The sequence below is a fragment of the Cucurbita pepo genome, chromosome LG02, assembly GCF_002806865.2.
Source record: "Cucurbita pepo subsp. pepo cultivar mu-cu-16 chromosome LG02, ASM280686v2, whole genome shotgun sequence".
Taxonomy (NCBI): domain Eukaryota; kingdom Viridiplantae; phylum Streptophyta; class Magnoliopsida; order Cucurbitales; family Cucurbitaceae; genus Cucurbita; species Cucurbita pepo.
Window position 1 is genome coordinate 2100831 of NC_036639.1, and position 19030 is coordinate 2119860.

The 19030-nt window shown below is 38.6% G+C and overlaps 4 protein-coding genes across 7 annotated transcripts in view; 3 read left to right on the forward strand and 1 right to left on the reverse strand.

The window, feature by feature from the left end:
• The first annotated feature begins 50 nt into the window (after positions 1 to 50).
• On the forward strand, positions 51 to 3516 carry LOC111788250 (rhomboid-like protein 11, chloroplastic). Its single transcript, XM_023668549.1, has 7 exons — positions 51 to 323; positions 499 to 623; positions 1763 to 1848; positions 2013 to 2053; positions 2207 to 2373; positions 2452 to 2514; positions 3102 to 3516. Exons 1-7 carry the CDS (start codon positions 77 to 79, stop codon positions 3291 to 3293), a joined length of 921 nt encoding a protein of 306 aa, XP_023524317.1. The 5' UTR covers positions 51 to 76; the 3' UTR covers positions 3294 to 3516.
• A 121-nt stretch (positions 3517 to 3637) lies between these two features.
• On the reverse strand, positions 3638 to 10310 carry LOC111788107 (beta-adaptin-like protein A). The gene is made up of 11 exons (XM_023668300.1): positions 10101 to 10310; positions 8964 to 9480; positions 8522 to 8646; positions 7662 to 7860; positions 7010 to 7238; positions 6737 to 6903; positions 6166 to 6375; positions 5667 to 5777; positions 5412 to 5588; positions 4794 to 5258; positions 3638 to 4316 (listed from the first exon to the last, which is right to left on the reverse strand). The coding sequence occupies exons 1-11, from the start codon at positions 10151 to 10153 to the stop codon at positions 4026 to 4028; spliced, it is 2544 nt and encodes an 847-aa protein (XP_023524068.1). The 5' UTR covers positions 10154 to 10310; the 3' UTR covers positions 3638 to 4025.
• Positions 10311 to 11197: 887 nt separating this feature from the next.
• LOC111788244 (GTP-binding protein At2g22870-like) lies at positions 11198 to 15192 on the forward strand. The gene is made up of 5 exons (XM_023668539.1): positions 11198 to 11781; positions 12838 to 12907; positions 13063 to 13225; positions 14347 to 14601; positions 14720 to 15192. Exons 1-4 carry the CDS (start codon positions 11277 to 11279, stop codon positions 14563 to 14565), a joined length of 957 nt encoding a protein of 318 aa, XP_023524307.1. The 5' UTR covers positions 11198 to 11276; the 3' UTR covers positions 14566 to 14601; positions 14720 to 15192.
• An 800-nt stretch (positions 15193 to 15992) lies between these two features.
• Positions 15993 to 19030, forward strand: part of LOC111788138 (protein ANTI-SILENCING 1) — an 8053-nt gene continuing 5015 nt past the window's right edge. For 2 of the 4 annotated variants that reach the window (XM_023668360.1, XM_023668357.1), the window contains exons 1-4: positions 15993 to 16275; positions 16825 to 17205; positions 17998 to 18166; positions 18267 to 18997. In XM_023668360.1, the coding sequence (XP_023524128.1) occupies positions 16861 to 17205; positions 17998 to 18166; positions 18267 to 18997 (1245 nt within the window). In that variant the 5' untranslated portion in view covers positions 15993 to 16275; positions 16825 to 16860. Of the gene's footprint in view, positions 16353 to 16396; positions 16569 to 16824; positions 17206 to 17997; positions 18167 to 18266; positions 18998 to 19030 lie in introns of those variants that run through there. The other 2 variants (XM_023668358.1, XM_023668359.1) reach the window with 2 other exon arrangements.

Sequence of the window (19030 nt, forward strand, 5' to 3'; positions counted from 1 at the left end):
AAATGGAAAATGGAAAATATATATAATTGGCTTATCCGATTCTCAGCGGAGCTGCTCTGAAATCCCCGACTGAACGATGCAATCGCGGTTGCAGCAGCTCCATGGGAGCCGAATATTGAAACCTCGTGGACTACGCGAGCAAATGGCTACGACTTCCATTGCTCATCTCTCAAGCTTCAGCTCAAGCTCACTCAGATTCTCCTCTCCATTATTTCACCCGCTCTCATCGTCTCTTTCCGTTGCTCAATTTAGCAATGTTCTTCGTCTTCGCGCTCGTTCCACTGCTGCGAAACCTATCGCGATGTGCAAAATGAACGATGCAGGTTGTTCTTTTTCTTTTTTTGTTCTTCTGCGTTATTTTCAACAATTTATCTGTTTATTCATGATTTTATTGTGGAATTTTTGCTGAATTAGAAGGGGATTTTGTGATTTTTATTGATGAATATGCGTGCGGTTGAATGAAAGTAAAGAAGAATTTTGTTTTTAAATGTTTGTTAGATTTGATATCACAGTTGGAGCTGGGGAAACCACTGCAGAATCGGAAACCGGAGAAGCGTGTTAATGGTATATTCTGGATCATTCTTCTCAACATTGGAGTATATGTGGCCGATCACATTTTTCAGGTACGAGTTCTGTTACCACATGCTATCAAGTCTAATGCTATTTGCCTATAGAGATTGAGAAAGAAAGAGCCCCAAAATATTGCCCGAAACTTGAGGAATACTGAATGAACTATTTGTCAAAGCTGATTGTTATAGGGCATTGATAGGTTAATCCACTCGTAAGCAGATTATTAACAGTAAACCGTTTTATTAGGGAATATGAAAAGATACATTCTAAAAGTATTAGATTCATAGCAGTCAACTTAGCTAGTTAAAAACTTGATTCTCGAGTTGAAGCAACTCAAAAGCTTAAGTTGATGGGTGATGGTAACTTTAATTATATCAACATTTTAACATTCTCCTTGTTTATGGGCTTGAAAGTTTGTAATATGCTCAACTAGTAGAAATCAATATTACTTGGGGAGTAGAGAATGGTAGGGCTTTTTTCTTTTCTTTTTTTTTTAATTTTGTGATAAGGAATCAACCGTGAGGAAAGCTCTATACCAAATGATAAGGAATCAACCCAAACCCAAGAGAAAGCTCTAATACAAAATGCTAAGGAATCACGGTAAGAGAAGTAAGATTCGGATTACCTTGTTGATCAAATATATTAAGGCAAGAACACTTGTTTGAGATTTGAATCACTCCAGGAGTAAAATTGATCATGTCAAACTTGAATGATTCTACATGCAACCTAAACTATATAGAATTGCAAAGAAACTTAGCATTTGGCAAAAGGAAAGCACAAATACTCTTTTTACTACATTTTTCAAGTCTTCTCTGCAAAGATAACATATATGGCTTTATATAGCCTCAAAATGAAAACTCTTAACCTTCTATGAGGTATTCCTAGAGTTGTAATTTTCATACTTTATGACCATAATTAATCACTATGTAAATAGGTCTTAAAATACATTAAAGAAACACATAACTCTAAATTATCATCCACCCAAAATTTGTAACCATCCAAGAATAAATAAATGGAGCTTGATTCTTCTTTAATGTGGCATGAATTGCAACATCTTGGGATAATTTGAACAACATTTTCTTCACATCTTCCTTCAAAATTTATCTTGTATGATTGATGCCTTGGTTCATATCACTTTGTTACTCAAACACCGAGATGCTTGTACTCAATTACTAAATTCTCTTTTTCATAGGTTCGTAGTATAGGAGCTCTGTACTTGTACCACAATCGTCCTGCATGGTATCAATTTTTTACAGCAACATTTTGTCATGCTAATTGGTGAGTTTTTGGGCTCTTCAAAATCATGCAAATTTTACATTTCTCGTCTACCTTGAATGGATCGATGGAGTTAGAAGCTTGTTATCTTCTCATGAGAATGCAATTTTCTGGTTTTACAAGCATGACTTAGTGGAATACTTACTATTTCCATGAATGTTTTGCAGGAACCATCTCTCTAGCAATCTTTTTTTCTTGTATATATTTGGTGAGACCCACACTTGACTTCCCTCCCCTCCCCTCCCCTCCAAGAAAATGAATGTTCTAATGTATGGATTTCTACTTTATTTCTTGGAGGTGGAAGCCATAAAATAGCCCTAATGTTTTGACATTTAATAGTTCCATTATTTTTTATGAACAGGAAAACTTGTTGAGGAAGAGGAAGGAAACTTTGCTTTGTGGCTTTCCTATATTCTTACTGGTGTAGGTGCAAACATTGTTTCATGGCTAATTTTACCAAGAAATGCTGTATCAGTTGGAGCTTCTGGTGCTGTTTTTGGGTTGTTTACTATAAGTGTCCTTGTAAAGGTATCTATCTAAAACTTATGATTTATCACTCTCATTTCGATTTTGGTGCATTTTAACTAAGATATTTCTTCGTGGCAGATGTCTTGGGACTGGAGGAAGATCCTCGAAGTCCTTATACTTGGTCAATTTGTTATAGAGAAGGTAGTGCATTCTCTTTTTACTCCCATGTGAATGATCTTAAACACTCAGACAAGCAACTTCTCTAAATAGTTGCTAAATGGGAATGCATGTAACAGTCCAAACTCACCGCCGCTAGCCGATATTGTCCTATTTGAACTTTCCCTTTCAAGCTTTCCCTAAAGGTTTTTAAAATGCATCTGCTAGGGAGAGGTTTTCACACCCTTATAAAAAATGTTTTGTTCTCCTCCCCAACCGATGTGGGATCTCACAATGCATGACTACACTATGCAAGTCATTGTTTAAGATGTTCATTATTCTTTTGCTCTATCTTTTATCTAATGGATCCGACAAGTAAAAATATAGATATTGTAAATCTAAGTACAGTTAAATTAGTTAAGGTTTATATTCTCAAAAGAGATCATAATCCTCTAACTTCCACATGTTGTTGAACTAAAAATGTGGAACTAAAACAAAGTAACGGAGTAGTTGAAATAGAATTAAACTCTCTCTTTTCATTTATTTCTAAAAGCATAAATCTTGTGGTTGGTTTCTGTAAAACATAAGGTGAGGGAACTTTCTTATCCATATGCTTTGCTTGGTCACTATAGGTCATGGAAGCAGCCCAAGCTTCAACTGCACTGTCAGGAAGCTTCCGCGGAGGATCTGCCTTGCAGAATGTTAACCATGTTGCTCATCTCTCTGGGGCGCTCGTCGGTGTCGTTCTGGTATGGCTTCTCAGTAGAATTCCTTCTCAACCTCCTGATCAAGATGCATCAACTTTGCACAGGAAAGTAAGATGATTGCACAAGCAATTCTGCTTTGAAATAGAACAATATACTCTGCCCTTATCTTCTTGTTTTGTTCTCATTTAGGAAACAGTATCCATTCATCTTCCTATTTGTATCTTGTGTAAAATATTTTATATAGGATTGTGGCTATAGGTTTGCAAGTGTAAAAGTAATATTGGCATGGATGGAACGAATTTTCTTGACAACTAAATGTAATAGCAAGACGATTTAACTACCTCCGACTAATAGATCGACATAAATTCAACTTAAAATAGAAGTTGCAACACGAGGTAAAAGCTAAAAAAAGTGATATAAAGGTAAAATGGAAGAGAAACATGACACTCTTGAAATTTTCATAAACAGAACCCATTCTAACAAACAGAGAAATAAGAATTACCAAGTGGGTTTTGGATATTATTTCTCTTATATAAAGCCGATAAACAGTCTGAAGTAGAAGCGGACGGAGATGGGAAGAAAAGTACACTAACTACAGGACAGGAAAATTCACAAAAGCTTTTACAATGGAGAAGTTTCTCTATAACACAGGATTGGAGCAAAATCCAAGCAACTGGTAAGAGACACCAGTAGGGAACAGAAAGTGCAGCGACTTCAGTCTCATTTTACACTCATCTATACGACAACCGATTTGAAATGACTTCTACTACGTCTTCGTCCTTCTGTTCCTACAACCATGCAGGCGACTTGATCGAGAGGCTTTAACGTTCAACACTTCATGCCGAACACTCATAACATTCCGAAGTTGGCCAGAGCTGTTTGGAACAGAGACGAGAAAGCTTGTGATGCACTTTGGTCGTCAGCTTTGACCTTTATCTGTGCTTTGGCAGATGCTGTGTTGATTATGCACTCCACCAGAAAGTTGGATGGGTCTCCTTGCTTTTGTGCGAAGAAGAAAAATTTGAAGTTCGGTGCCTGGCCACCGGATGCAATGCAATGAATGGAATGGCTTTGCATGTGCCGGAGGAGGACTTGCGGTGATGTTAGAGCTGCAATGCCTCTCGGGCTTACAGCATGTTCCTGCGACAAAAAATGTGTCTGGTGTCAGCACAATGTAGAAGACGTTATAGTGCAAGTATCTTGAAGCAAAGTGAATATAATTGTAACAACCCAAACCCACCGCTAGCAGTCCTCTTTGGGCTTTCCCTTTCGGGCTTTCCCTCAAGGTTTTTAAAAAGCGTCCGGTTAGGGAGAGGTTTTCACACCCTTATAAGGAATGCTTCGTCCTCCTCTCCAACCGACGTAGGATCTCACAATTTACCCCATGGAGACCAACGTCCTCGCCGGCACACCGCCCAGTGCCTGGCTTTGATACTATTTGTAACAGCTCAAGCCCACCAATAGGAGATATTGTCCTCTTTGGGCTTTCCCTCAAGGTTTTAAAAGACGTCTACTAGGGAGAGGTAATATTTTGTTCCCATCTCGGATCCCACAATAATCAAAATGGGAAAACAACAATGAAGATTCTGGCTGATGTAATAAAATTTGGAAACAAACCAGTGATACAGATATAGGAAGCTGGCGCCATTTCTGCTGAAAAGTTCCTGGAGCTAAAACAGCTTTTGAATTTAGCTGCAGAGGAGGTGGTGAAGGCGCAGGCGCAGGAGCAGGAGCAGACAATGTTGGTAGACCTAGGCCAAGTAGATCATCAATTGGAGAGTTCGATGGTGGAGCAGGCTCGGGTATGGAAGGATTCGAGACTGCAAACTCTGATGGTGCTTGAGGAATGAGAGCTCCAACGGAGCCTTCATATGAAGGAGCACTATATGCAGAACCATTGTTACTTACGATTCTAGTTTCCTCTTCCACTGATGTGCTTAGAAGTAGGTCCTTATCGTTTGCCTCGACTTGCTGAGCTGGAACAACGGCATCTGCAGACTCTGCACCAAGAGATAAATTTCCGAGTTCGTCTGAGAACTCAAATGGACCTCGGTGTTCCTTGTCAGTGAACATGTAAGATGGCTGCAACAACATATACAAAGTATATGAATTATACAACAAATTCAACAGCTGAACAACATATGCATGACAAAAGCTAACTCCGTAGAGTACAAAAAATTGTTCAATTTTGCACCATGACGATTCTGGATACCCATGAGGATTAAGTGCCGTTACCTTCTGATAAATAACAGACAAACTATTAAATTCGTCAAATATTCTATCCTTGACTTCACTGCTCTGTGTATCAGCAAATACAGAAACGGCTTGCTTTGGAGGATTGACGACACGTTCAGCTACAGAAACATTATATTGCAAAAGCCTGTAGTAGAATAGTGCTCGATCGTGCACATCCTACAATCAAAAGAAAAATATTACGACACGAAAAGACAAATGTTGCAAAGAATCCAAAAGCAATGAATTAACCTCTACCTGGTGGAAGTCAGCAAGACCGACTGCCAGTGCAACTCCCAAGGCCTTCTGAGTTTCAGGAGGCCTTTTGAAGAAACACTTCATCACTGCAGTGAGAATATGTAGGCGAACCTGCAATAATGATATGGCCCATCATTCAGCATGTAAGGGAAGAAATATCAAGATTTTAGAACATTAAAGTTGTAAGCGTACATAAATAATGGCAATCAACCAACATCTCCAAAAGTAATAACAAGAGATAATTGAAATGACTAAATTGACCATAACCGAACACGGCCAAGAGAGTAGGGGAAAATATTAAAACCTGACATTGTCGTTTCTTTTTAAGATACGTAGTTAACAAATATGTAGGTTTAAACTGAAACTTTAAGACTGCATGTGAGTTTTGTGATTCAATTCAAGTTGTAAGATTTTAAATAATAGACCAACAATAAGACAGGCAGTAGTATCTTCAGTTGTTTTAAGCATAATTTGTGAGTGGGTGGGGGGGTGGATTAACCTCAGCAGAAGGCTCATCATCCCAGTTCTCAATTAAACTCTCTAGAATATATGGGGCATCGTGCATGTCTTGTGAGTACTCCCCCAACATCCAGATAAGAGCTGCTTTCGCCTTTGGTTCTTGAATATTTTTACTGCTGATGCTGCCGACAACAGCAATGCAATCATGACTCCATTGTGGATATTTTCTCAGAAGATCTTTAACAAGTACCTGCCAAAAGAATTCCACGTGAGATCCCACATCAATTGGAGAGGGGAATGAAATATTTCTTATAAGGGTGTAGAAACCTCCCCCTAGCAGACGTGTTTTAAAACCTTGCAGGGAAGCCCACAAGGAAGAGTCCAAAGAGGACAATATCTGCTAGCAGTAGGCTTGAGGATACATTTCTTGCTAGCAGTAGGCTTGAGGTTACATTTCTTACATTACCAAGCAAATAAAGAAAAAGAACCACTTTGTTTCACCGCTATTGCTACTTTCGTAATACAAATTAATATAAAAGAAGTGAATATAATGCATATGTACGGCAGTTTTCAAAAGACAAAAGCTAACAATTGTGTGAAAAACTAATTACCAGAGCTTCAGCAGTCACATAGTCCTTTTCCATCTCCAAAAACTGCAGAAGTCGATCGACAATTGCATTCACATCATACTGCTGCAGTGCTATTTTCCCAACAGCACGTATTGACTCTCTTGCAATGGGAATATCAACATTTGCCACATATTCACATAATTCCGTCACTGAAAAAAGCAACTCAAAGGTATCAAGTGCCAAATCAAAAAAGAAGGTGCCGTATGAATCAACTTCATAACTAGACACAAGAATGACCCAATGGAGTTCACTCACCAATTTCGTAAGTGTTGCTTTCATTTGCCACCGCAGTCAACATTTCAAGCTTCAATTTTTTGACATAAGATGGCTCATTGTATTGACAATAGAAGTGTTTATAGTCTGAGGAAAATATAAATGGAGCACGCATCACCAGGAGATGCAGATGGCTTAGAACTGCATAAGATTGCTCCGGGCTTCCTGAGCTCACTAGGGTTAAGAGAGGCGCTTTAATCCGTTCATAGACCTAGCCATTATATAGAACTCCATAAATTTTATGTTTTCAATAGAGGAAAAAGAAGAATGGTATAAGAAGATCATGTCATTCCAACATGAGAACTAAAAGTCAACAAATAGGATAATAGCGGTAATCTCGACTAAACAGCAACCAGCAATAATTTCTTGTTCTAGGATAGGAACACAGAAGATCACTACCAGAAGAATTATATTTTGCACAATAATTCAATTAATTTCCTTTTACAAAATTTTAGACCGCCACGTTGGAGGTAGAGGGTAACCTGGACTTCATACACTTGGCAAAAAAAAAATATATATATTGCAAATAGGTAAGGCCATATTATTTATGCATGAGAGATGAAAAGTAAAACTGTAATAAAAGTTACGTAAACAAACAAAATGTTATAAAAGGATCGAAACTCTCGATAGTCACCTGTTGGTGAACGTCAGTCATGGATAAAGTCAAATGTAGAAAAACTTTGGTGGTTGCCAATACAACAGCACCATTAGCATGCTGAAGTCTATCTTCAAGAAGGTTCATGATATCAAAAATCTCATTGCTATCTGAAGGTACATATTTGGAGACCAATTCAAGTATAAGACACTGTGCCCATTCATTAAATTCCTTGATCCTGCAAGCATAAGCATTTTGTTTGAACAAGGTATGATAGATATTCTATCACTGAAATTCTCGCATTTACAGAATATATAATGCATGTAAAAGAACCATTTAATAGAGAGATTAGCTAGGAGACTCTAAAACAACCAATCAATACAACTCCAAAAGTTATTGTCCCTTTCACGAATTACAAAACTTCTTTAGAAACTTTGATTCTTTATTCACCAATCAACCGAAAAGCTTAAGTTGACAGGTTATGGTAAATTGGACTTGGAAATTTTACAAAAACCCAACAAGTGGTAATCAATATTAATTGGGAAGTTAATGATAATATAGGGGTTTGAACTTAAGACTTCCTGCTTTGGTACCATGTCAAATCATCAATCAACCGAAATGCTTAAGCTGATGGGCTACGGTAAATTTAATATATAAACAATCCAATGATTATGATGTTATAGATATAAACAATCCTAGAATGTGACAAATTTAATATATAAATTTTAAAACATATATAATAACTAAGCAGCTCTAACTTTCAATGATTAAGATGATAATATTTCTAAAAGTTAAGAAAAAAAGAAAAAGAACCAACGTAAAATCAATGCTCCTTTTAGATCTAAAGCTAGAGACAGTAATCAAGAATGGGCTCCTCATTCCTTAGGTATAGAACATACCGATTCAGAAGATAATACACAACCGCCTTACTGAGCAAAGCCTCTCTTTCCCTAGATGCTTCTTCCAAGGAGCTGGCTTCTGAGGTCAAAATCTCTTGTAGAGCAGATAAACAATTTGCAACTACCTGGTAGGTGCAATACATTAAGAAATACTCTCATCAATACATTAAGGAAAAGGTAAAATATAACGGACGCCATTCAATAAATATATAGTGCTCTAGTACCCAACAAAAAATTCAAGTTAATTTGAAATACAATAAAAATCACAGTTGTTTACGAGAAATCTGTAGGAATGCTACTTCCGGTTCCTGCTATAATTTTATGTAAAGCATAAATTATGGAGGTACTTGAAATCTCTTGGGTAAGGAAATCGTTCGTTTGATCAAAGAGATAAATAATAGTGCATAATAAAAACTTGGATTAGATAATTTAAATAAATCACCTGAGTATCTCGATCATTGAGCATCAAATGCTTCAATGTTGCTGGAAAATCAGCATCTACACACGTCGAAGCAGATATATGATATAGTTTCAAAACCCCTGTAACTGCCACCATTCTCACATAACTATTGTTATCTTTCAAGCCAGAACCCAAGGGCCCTACCAGATACTCAACTAGATTTGCAACGCGAAGTGAACATAAGCTCCTCAAAGCAAGCCCTCTAATCATTGGATCCTCATCCTTGCAATCCCTTTGAAGAAAATTAATTGTGAGCAGAGCAAGATCAGGATTAACCTTGGCATAATTGCCAACGTATAGATAGCACATTTTCTTAAGAACAATGTCTGATGTAGCGGAGCACATCACCATCTCCCCAAAGAGAGACGATACATCAATCCCAATAGTCATGTAAGATATCACTTTCTTGAAAAGCTCCCTCTTGGAATCTTCAACACCCGGTGCTCTGCTTCCAGCAAGCTGCCGGAGCTGTGATTTCAGATCAGATACTTCGCTTTTTCTGGTCAAGTGAATCAAATTCCAGTAAAGCTCAACACGATTAATAGCAGAAAACACAGATCTGATTTTAGTGACTCATAAAATCGAAATCCATAGAACTAATGCATCGGATTGATGAGAACTTAAGCGAAATTAAAGCGAGCAAGGATAGAGGAAACTCAATCGATCGAACTTCAATTCGACCCAATGCAAAGTGCAAATGAATTATTCCCAGATGACAAACCAAAACAAGTAAAATTACAGAACGTCGTGTGAAAGTGAAATGACAGTGCAAAAATATTTATCAGGATTTTGGTCATTGGACGCTAGAACAAATACAATCGGACACACGATGCACACACTGGTCATGCAAACAACTAAACCTCGATGATCGACAACAATGCGCGCCAATAAAAAGCTGAAGTAATGAAGGAACGGGGAAAAGCACGATTTCGAACTTAGGCAGATCCACGACTTCCAAATCCAAAGGGAAAATAGTAAAACCAACAAAATACCAATCTCAAAACAGCTCCTGAACTAATCTATCAGCAGAAATGAATTACTCATGTATAATTCGAAATCATCCTAGAAGCTCTGCCAATGTTAGAAATTTGGATTGCGAAGAAATAATTTGCCACCTACCCCGATGGTTGGGACGGCGATGGAGTTCGATGAGACGGCGCAGGCGGAGCCATGGCGGACTAGAATTATGCTGACGTACAGCTCCGTTCAAAGCAAGACAATTCGAAGATAAATATCTCGTCGACAACGGACTCGGCGTGGTCGCAATTCCGGCTTTGGCTGTGGAGTTCGTGAATCTAAGACGGAACTTGCAGATGCAATTGCATGGTAGACACGCCCGCAGAGAAGCTTTCTCTCTTTCTTGTTCGCTTCTAGTTCTGATTACACTTGTTGGGCCTTCGGCAACCGTCAATTGTGAAATTGGGCTTAGGCCCATTAATAGTTTAGTTGACTGGACCCTAAGCCCAAAGATTCAGTCCAACGAAATATTTACTTTTAAAATATTATACAATTATATTGAAATTTAAAAATTATATCTAATAGAAAAAAAAAATTAATTTCATAATATCATACTTATAATATATTATCAAAATCAACGCGCTTGGTGTCACACTCGTACTTTTTTAATCATGCTACTTTGTGATTTTTGACATCCTCACGACTAGTTTTGACGAGAACCCAAATCCATATTCACTTTCGCCCCGTTTTATTGTTTCGTCGAACTTTAGGCGAGGTTTGACTTCGCTTACCGAATATCACTTGTGCGAAATCCAAACTTATTCAATCATACACTTATTTGCAACACAACCGAATTGCCTATACACTAGGTCAAGTCATTCGGCTCGACCTTGCCTCTACTCAAGGCCAAGGTTTTTCATGTGCAACGTCACATTCAACATCCTCTTAGTTCTTAATTAGCGTAATCTATATGTCTTGACGTCATCCCAAGTCAAAAGGGTGTCATCGCCCATTGCAGTTCACTCAGTCATGCCATCAGGAACGGTCCACGTGTCGTTCGAGACATCCCGAACATCTATTAATACGATTCAATACAGTATTTTCTTATCCCATTTTGTTCTTGAATATAATTGATTTATTTTATTTTATTTTTATTTTTTTTGTTAGCATGGCCGACAAGTCGTTCTCTCTCGGCGACTCACACGACAAGTCGAAATCTTCATCAACTAGTACACTGCGCACAGGGGACAAGAGGCATATGGCCATGACCAGAGCCCACCGCTACTCCTTCCCCAAAAATCTCCCCTGAGAGCCGAGCAAGTGCTCACAGGCATAGAGATGGTTCTCTCTCAGCTCTCTAGACTCAACCGTTCTCTCTTTACTTCATCAATCCGCCGAAGTTTTAGCGTATTTGCAAAAACCAATAAACCCATAATCGCGGCCACAGAAGCCTCCATTCTCACTTCGCCTTCATTTCCCGCCCCCAAATCCATTCTCACGGCCGCCGAACCAGTTTCGATCACCGATTTTTCAGAATATCCCGAAGAAAAACAGTTAACCATCTCCCCTGAGAAGCTATTTATTCCGCCGGAAACTGATTTATCCGGCAGCGGCGCTGCGGGGACGAGAATCTTGAAGGGTTCGAACATTGTGTTGGGACGGTACGCGAGGGATGCGCAGATTTCCGAGGCGAATTTTGTGAAGAGCAGTGTGAGAACCGAGGATTGCCCTTCTGATGGGCTTCCTGAATTTGCCCTTGTTGGGCGCTCGAATGTGGGGAAATCGTCACTGTTGAACTCGCTCGTGCGGCGGAAGAAGCTCGCTCATACCTCCAAGAAACCAGGTCGGCGGTTTGTTTTGCCATATTGTTTCTTTAATTAGTTGTGTTATTTTCATTTGTTGTGAAGCCACTGCTTTGAAAGGAAAAATGGTGTAGTTTCGTAGTCCATGAGAATTCTCCTAGCACTTTGTGATATGTTTGGTGTAGTTTCATATTGTCCCTAATGCTTAACGATATTGTCCGGTACGTATCACTGTCAGCCTCACACATTTGCTAGGGAGAGGTTTGCACACTCTTATAATGAATGCTTCGTTCCACTCTCTAACCGGTATCCACAATCCACCCCCTTTAGGGCCCATCATCTTCGCTAACACACCGCTCAGTGGCTGGTTTTGAAACCATTTGTAACAACCCAAGTCTACTGCCGGTAGATATTGTCCGCTTTAACCCATTACGTATCCTCGTCAGCCTCACGGTTTTGAAACGCGTCTGTTAGGGGGAAGTTTCCACACCTTTATAAGGAATGCTTCGTTCCCCTCTACCATCGACGTGGGATCTTAGGTAATGGATAATAGGAACTAGAGGACTGTACAATGATTTTGAAGAAAATAGAACAACATAGCTTGAACAGAACAAATATCTGCCAAACTTCTTTGAACTATGCGTTTCATTGATTCAAAGCCTTGACCTTATAACTCCATTGTCTCATCATTCATCAAGGCTCTGCTGAACATACTTTTACTACTCTCAAGTGGGATTCATCGGCACTCCCGCTTCCCGACTTAGATACGAGCACGTTGAGCTTTTCAGCGAGAATGAAAGTGTAAATGAATCGACCTCAAATAGAGGAATTCTTGGTCCTTTATTTATAGTTCTTGCATTAACGGGAATGTTAAATTTAGATCCTTCTCGTGAAATTTTCTATCTCCGCTCCTTGCCAACACGTGAGAGAGAAAGGGCAAGAGAAGGAATAAGCTAATTAATGAGTTATCATAGGTCTTTTCTGTTATGATTCTGAATGTCTGAAATCCCTTGTACTGTTTAATCTCAGATGGTCTGTTCCAATTGTTCTATTAAGAATGTTGGATGTGGATATAAACACTTTGTGTTTTATTGCAGGAAAGACACAGTGCATAAACCATTTTCGAATCAACGATAGTTGGTACTTGGTCGATTTGCCTGGATATGGGTATGTCTTAACTTCGAGTTGTGTCGATGTTCGAACTTGCTTCCATGTGACTTGCTCTATGATGGGGCATGAGTTTGCCTCTGCCTTTATTCCTTCATATGTGCTACCTCTATTTGAGTAAATGCCAATGGCATTTGTTTGTTCCTTTTTTGTAGGTATGCATCTGCACCACGGGAACTCCGAACGGACTGGAATAAGTTTACCAAGGACTATTTCCTGAATCGGTCGACGTTGGTTTCGGTTTTCCTTCTTATAGATGCTAGCGTTCCTGCCAAACAAATTGATCTTGACTATGCTAGTTGGTTGGGTCAGAATCAGGTAATATTCTCTTTGCTTGTATGAGACATATAAAAGGAAAATATCCAATTTGCATATCTTGTGTTTTCTTAAAAAGACTATATCTTTTAAGAAGAAAGTATTGAAGGCTATGAGAGTACGAGAGTACGCGTATGATATACTATGTGAGATCCTATGTTGGTTGGAGAGGGGAACGAAACATTTTTTATAAGGGTGTAGAAACTTCTCCTTAACAGACGTGATTTAAAACCTTGAGGGGAAGTACAGAAGAGAAAGTCCAAAAAGAACAATATCTGCTAACGGTGGGCTTGCCTGTTACAAATGGTATCAGAGTTAGGCATCGGGCGGTGTGTCAGCGGAAACGCTGGGCCCTCAAGGGGGGTGAATTGTGAGATCTCACATTAGTTGGAGAGGGAAACGAAACATTCTTTATAAGGGTGTGTTATAAGGGTGTGGAAACCTCTCTCTAACAGACGCGTTTTAAAATCTTGAGGGGAAGCTTAGAAAGGAAAGCTCAATGAGAACAATATCTACTAACGGTGGGCTTGAGCTGTTACAAATGATATCAGAGCCAGGCATCGAAACTTTGTGTGAGATCCCACGTTGGTTGGAGAGGAGAACAAAGCATCCCATATAAGGGTGTGAAAACCTCTCCCTAACAAACGCGTATTAAAACCGTGAAGCTGATGGCAATACGTAACGGGCCAAAGTGGACAATATCTGCTAGCGGTGGGTTTTGACTATTACAAATAGTATCAGAGCTAGACACCGAACAGTGTGCCAGTGAGGACATTGGGCCTCCAAGGGGGTGGATTGTGAGATCCCACATTGGTTGAAGAGGAGAACGAAACATTCCTTATAAAGGTGTAGAAACCTCTCCCTAGCAGACACGTTTTAGAACCGTGAGGCTGACGGCGATACGTAACTGGTCAAGCAGATAATATCTGCAAGTGGTGGGTTTGGGAGGTTACCCATGGGTTTCATCCTTCGCCCCTTTCACTAAACTTGTTCCAAATCTTCTTCTGAACCTTTAGGAACAAGAATCAACCCCCAAGTCTAATATTATACGATAGAAATTTAGCGTTTCATTCAATTTGATGCATTCGTTTTCAAGAAAGTTCGACATGGAATGTTTCCTGCAGATTCCAATGACGATAATATTTACAAAATGCGACAAACGAAAGAAGAAAAAGAAAGATGGAAAAAGAGCAGAAGAAAATATGAGCGACTTTCAGGAACTGATTGGTGGATTTTTCCACACGACTCCGCCGTGGATTATGACCAGCAGTGTCACCCATCAAGGTCGGGACGAAATTCTTCTGCATATCGCTCAACTGAGGAACTACTGGCTCAAGCACTGATAAAACACTTTAGCCTCGCCTTCTGATGTCGATCAGGTACGACCTCATATTGGTTATGCTCGTGCCTGCAATATATAGAGATATCGGTTCATGTCCAAAACTAGGTTCTCTCGATTTTGAGCTTCAAAATTAACAATGGCTGCAAATGTTGCAGCTTGCTGATGTTTCTCGACACGAATAGATGCACTTCACCTTGACTCAAAACGGGTCGATAGAATGTGATTCTTGTATTATATATTCAACAGCTCGAGGTGTAGGACGAGGACACATGTTTTGGAAAGTTTACAAACCAACACAACACTGGAAAGAATGGCTTAATAGTGTTTCACAAGCTTCATTGTGTCACTGCAGCTTCAAACAGGGCAATATAATGGAAGATTAGTAGAGAGTTGCTCTGTTATCTTCTGGATCCCGTTTATTCCTGTTCTGGATAAGGATGGGTTTACTCCTATGCCCAAACACTCGTCTTCATTACTCGGAGACTTGGCCTTGTTGCAAACCTCATAACTGCTGGCTTACCCTTTTCTTTTTCCTTTAAAATAATATCCTTTAACAGTAAATTTTGGGTGTAGACAATATGTTGGCTGTTTAACTTTTACCTTTATTATGCTTTAGCTTGTACTCTAACTTGAGGCCAAGTATCGAGATTTAAAAGTTTACCACAGTAAAATTTAAAGATTTAAGCAGTAAATTTTGATTGAACTAATTTTTAATCAAATTAGTCTATAAAAAACACCCTTGTTTGAGTAAAAATTTAGTCGCTTAGCCCTCTTATTATGCGAATCGGCGTCCATGGTTTTTTTTTTTTTTAGATAACAAGAAAGACACGAACAGATAAGTTGTGTTATAATTGAGAAAGTTCTAGACAAACTGCACATACAGCCAGTGGAGAGGATGAAACTATTGGCAAGTATCGTTGTGCGAAAATGCCAGCGGGCACGAAACGTGGTCGAGAAGGAGTTGTTATTGAGATGGAATCGGATCCATCCTACTCGAATTGATTCTAGTGGGGGATAATAGGAAAACCTATGCACGAGGGGAATGAATGAGCTATCATGCCACGGGTTAACCTTCCTCCCCAAAGGGGTTATCTCAAAACCCCCGATTTAAGAGATTCTCGTCACCCATCTTGGACACTTTTGGTTTTCTCGATTTTTTCTTGTATTTTCAATAAAACTTAAATTTGATTTTATTAGATTTTTTTATGTCTCACTTGTCCAAAAAAAATATATATATATATATATTTCTCAATATAACAACTTTTAAGATTTAGATTAAAATTGAATATTGGGAAATTTAATGTGATATTTATAGTTTAAATATATATCTCATCCCAAAATAGCTACAAGTTTTTCCCCTTATTATTATTATTATTATTATTATTTAATTTTGAAAAGCATTAGAAAATTGCAGGCCCAAGTTTTTCGGAGGAGGTCCACAAGCCCTAATTTTCTGTTCATTCCAATTGAGGGAATTTGCAAGCTAATGTCACACGCGCCGCACGCGCTCAAACGCCGGTTAGCGGAACCAGAGGTGGAGCCTCGCCGCGCGTTTGGGACTAGGGCTTTAAGCAGGGTTTTACTGCTCGAGAGGGTTTACTATCTGTTATTTTCCCTCCAAATTTCGATCTCTCGTGGGTCGAGCCCCTTCCATACTTAAATCTTCAGTGATCGCCGGATAATCTCTTTCACCTTTCATGGTCGCTTTCAGGTGTCAAGATGATTCTGTTTCTAAATTTGTGAAAATCTTCATACATTATCGCTCTGCCATGCTTGATTGATTTTGAGGTTAGGGATTAGACTAGTACTGGAGTTCTTAAATGAATGTCGCGCTGGTTTCTGTGTTCTATGTGATGAAAGAAACATTCGGCCATGGATTTGAAGCTTTGGAAATTTTACTTTTATTTTTCAGTACATGGTCGAGTACTGGATTATCGGTCTTTCCTTGGCTAGGACTGTGAATTTCTGTTTGTTCAAGTGAAATTAGTTTCTCTTGATCTCAGGGTATGGTTCAAACAAAATTGAATCTGAAGTAGCTTGTTTTGTATCTTCTGCAATTTTATGATTTTCTATGTTATTGTTTTGTATCTTCTACTCTATTCAACTAATCAATGTGGCATGTTTTTGTGTATGTATGCATTATCTACTAGTCACAATTGTTAAATTATCTGAAAACATGGTTAATCGGTGTTACTTCGTATTGATATTCCTTTTAAATTTGTGAATCTATAAAATAATATGTTATTTTCTTTGGCTCCAGCTGCATTTATTCTTGGAGGAGATCCGCTTTGGTATTATGGTAGAAACAGAACAAGAGGAGAAAGTTGAATTTCAATGGGGCAAAAGGAAAGGAATTGGTGGGAAGAAGAAGGACGTGTCCTTTTATGAATCTTTTACTTATGATGGTGTAGAATATTTTCTATATGACTCTGTTTACCTATACAAGGAGGGTGAACCAGAACCTTATATTGGCAAGATTCTTAAAATCTGGCAGAATCCAGATAAGACGAAGAAAGTAAAAATTCTTTGGTTTTTTCGACCTTGTGAGATTCTTAATTATCTTGGAGCCGAAGACACGAGGGACAATGAATTATTTTTGGCATCCGGTGATGGTGTTGGCCTTGCCAATGTTAATTCTCTGGTAATTATTTGCTTGTAGCCTTACCATTCCCATGGCAATGTACTCTCTCTCTCTATTCATCTGCCTTGTATGTCGAACAAGTTGACTTGGTACTTGCACGTCATTGGTAAAAATTATGAAACAAGTTAGTTTAGATGGAATTATAGCCCACTCAAGTGATGGTTGGCAAGCATATGGGCATGGTAGGATTTTTCTCAACCTTCATCTCTTGTGGCTTTGAGTAACACTTCTCAATACTTCTTGTATGAATCACCTTTCAGCGCCTATTCCCTCATTAATACTCACTGATTAGATTCTCCTTGTATGCCTATGAAAGGTGGTTCTACAGCTTATTACTATTCTCCTCGTATGATAGCTCTCGTGGTTGTCCTTTCCTTGTCTATCATTTTAACTCGTCTATGTTTGCCCTTGTGACTACGATCTTTATTCATTATGAGGATTCTTTGTCGTTTAATATTGGGTTCAACCGTCCTTTGTCTAAATGAGTCTTTGGGTGTTTCTTTACTGCTCTTTTGGGCCAATTTTCATGTAGAGTATTTTTATATATATTGTTTTTTACACAAACAATTAATAATGATTTTTATTTCCTATTTCATTAACTGTGCCTCACTCCACTTGAGCAACTCATTTTTGTCACCTCTTGGCTTTAGGCCTTTAAGAAGCTTGTTGTCTTGGAGTGCACCTTCAACTTTGAAAATGAGTTTGTTGAAGGAAGGGATTGTGTGTGAGGGAAACTGTGCGTTTGTTATTTTTTTAATAATTTATTTCCATATATTTTCTGTCTCAAACCAGGAAGTAATTGCTGGAAAGTGCAGCGTTCTCTGTTCTTCAAATGATAGCAGAAATCCACAACCTTCAGATGAAGCACTCAAAAAGGCTGATTTTGTATTTTGTCGTACATTTGATGTTGGAAAACTAGAGGTCTGCAATGAGATATGTGAAAAAATTGCTGGAGTAGAAGGTTTGAATTCAGTTTTCCATAACAATTTCACAATAGTTCGACCTTTGGTTGGTTTTTTATAATCTTATCTCAAAACTGATTGTTTCTTCCTCCATCGCAGTTAAATTTTTACTCAATAAAGTAGATACTTCAAAAGATGTTAAGAGGACCGAGAAGGATGGGAAGGATGCAATTGTAAATACTGAATCAGAAGATCTTTTTGAAAGGAACACTTCTAATGGAGAATCAACTTTGAAGACTAATGACAGCACTGTCGAGATGTCCACCAAGGAAAATGTTGATTTGAAGGCTTCTCTATCTATAGAGAAATCCTCCAATGAAGAGAAGTCTGGTGTATGCGTGAGTAATGGAGGAAACGGAATGGCTAATATTAGTAGCAAACACAAAAACATCTTAGATGATAAGGTCTCTTCGAAGCTTAAAATTGATTACAATAATAAACCCAGTAAAGATGCGCTACCTAAGGATGTTGAAGGTAGAGTTAAAAGTCCGAGGGACTCCTCTGAAATTGAACATAGACCAGCGAAGAAGGCAAAGCTAGATAGTTTTGTTCAATTATCTCTGGGAAAGACCAAAAATGACATTCAAAAGCCTGGCCTCAATCGCAGTAATGGTGATACGCTGGCTTCCTCACCCAAGATTCATGTTTCTGAAGATGCTTCCAGGACCAAAAATGTAAAAGATTCTCATGGAACAAAAGACAGCATTATCAAGAAGCCCAAACTAGATGAGAAGCCAACAAAGGTTTCTATTGGCAAGAACTTAAAGCCTTCAGTTGCAGACTGCAAAATAGATGGTCAAATTGTGGAAGTTACTAGAAGGCCAGACGCTGTAAGTTGTATTCTAGTTTTGTTGTTTCATTTT

Coding starts and splice junctions, on each gene's coding strand:
- LOC111788250 (XM_023668549.1), top strand. CDS start 77: ATGCAATCGCGGTTGCAGCAGCTCCATGGGAGCCGAATATTGAAACCT. Junction 624..1,762: donor TGGCCGATCACATTTTTCAG/GTACGAGTTCTG, acceptor TCTTTTTCATAG/GTTCGTAGTATAGGAGCTCT. Junction 2,054..2,206: donor TTTTTTCTTGTATATATTTG/GTGAGACCCACA, acceptor TTTTATGAACAG/GAAAACTTGTTGAGGAAGAG.
- LOC111788107 (XM_023668300.1), bottom strand. CDS start 10,153: ATGGCTCCGCCTGCGCCGTCTCATCGAACTCCATCGCCGTCCCAACCA. Junction 8,647..8,963: donor TCAATGATCGAGATACTCAG/GTGATTTATTTA, acceptor TGCACCTACCAG/GTAGTTGCAAATTGTTTATC. Junction 5,778..6,165: donor ATGATGAGCCTTCTGCTGAG/GTTAATCCACCC, acceptor TCATTATTGCAG/GTTCGCCTACATATTCTCAC.
- LOC111788244 (XM_023668539.1), top strand. CDS start 11,277: ATGGTTCTCTCTCAGCTCTCTAGACTCAACCGTTCTCTCTTTACTTCA. Junction 11,782..12,837: donor TCATACCTCCAAGAAACCAG/GTCGGCGGTTTG, acceptor GTTTTATTGCAG/GAAAGACACAGTGCATAAAC. Junction 13,226..14,346: donor GTTGGTTGGGTCAGAATCAG/GTAATATTCTCT, acceptor TGTTTCCTGCAG/ATTCCAATGACGATAATATT.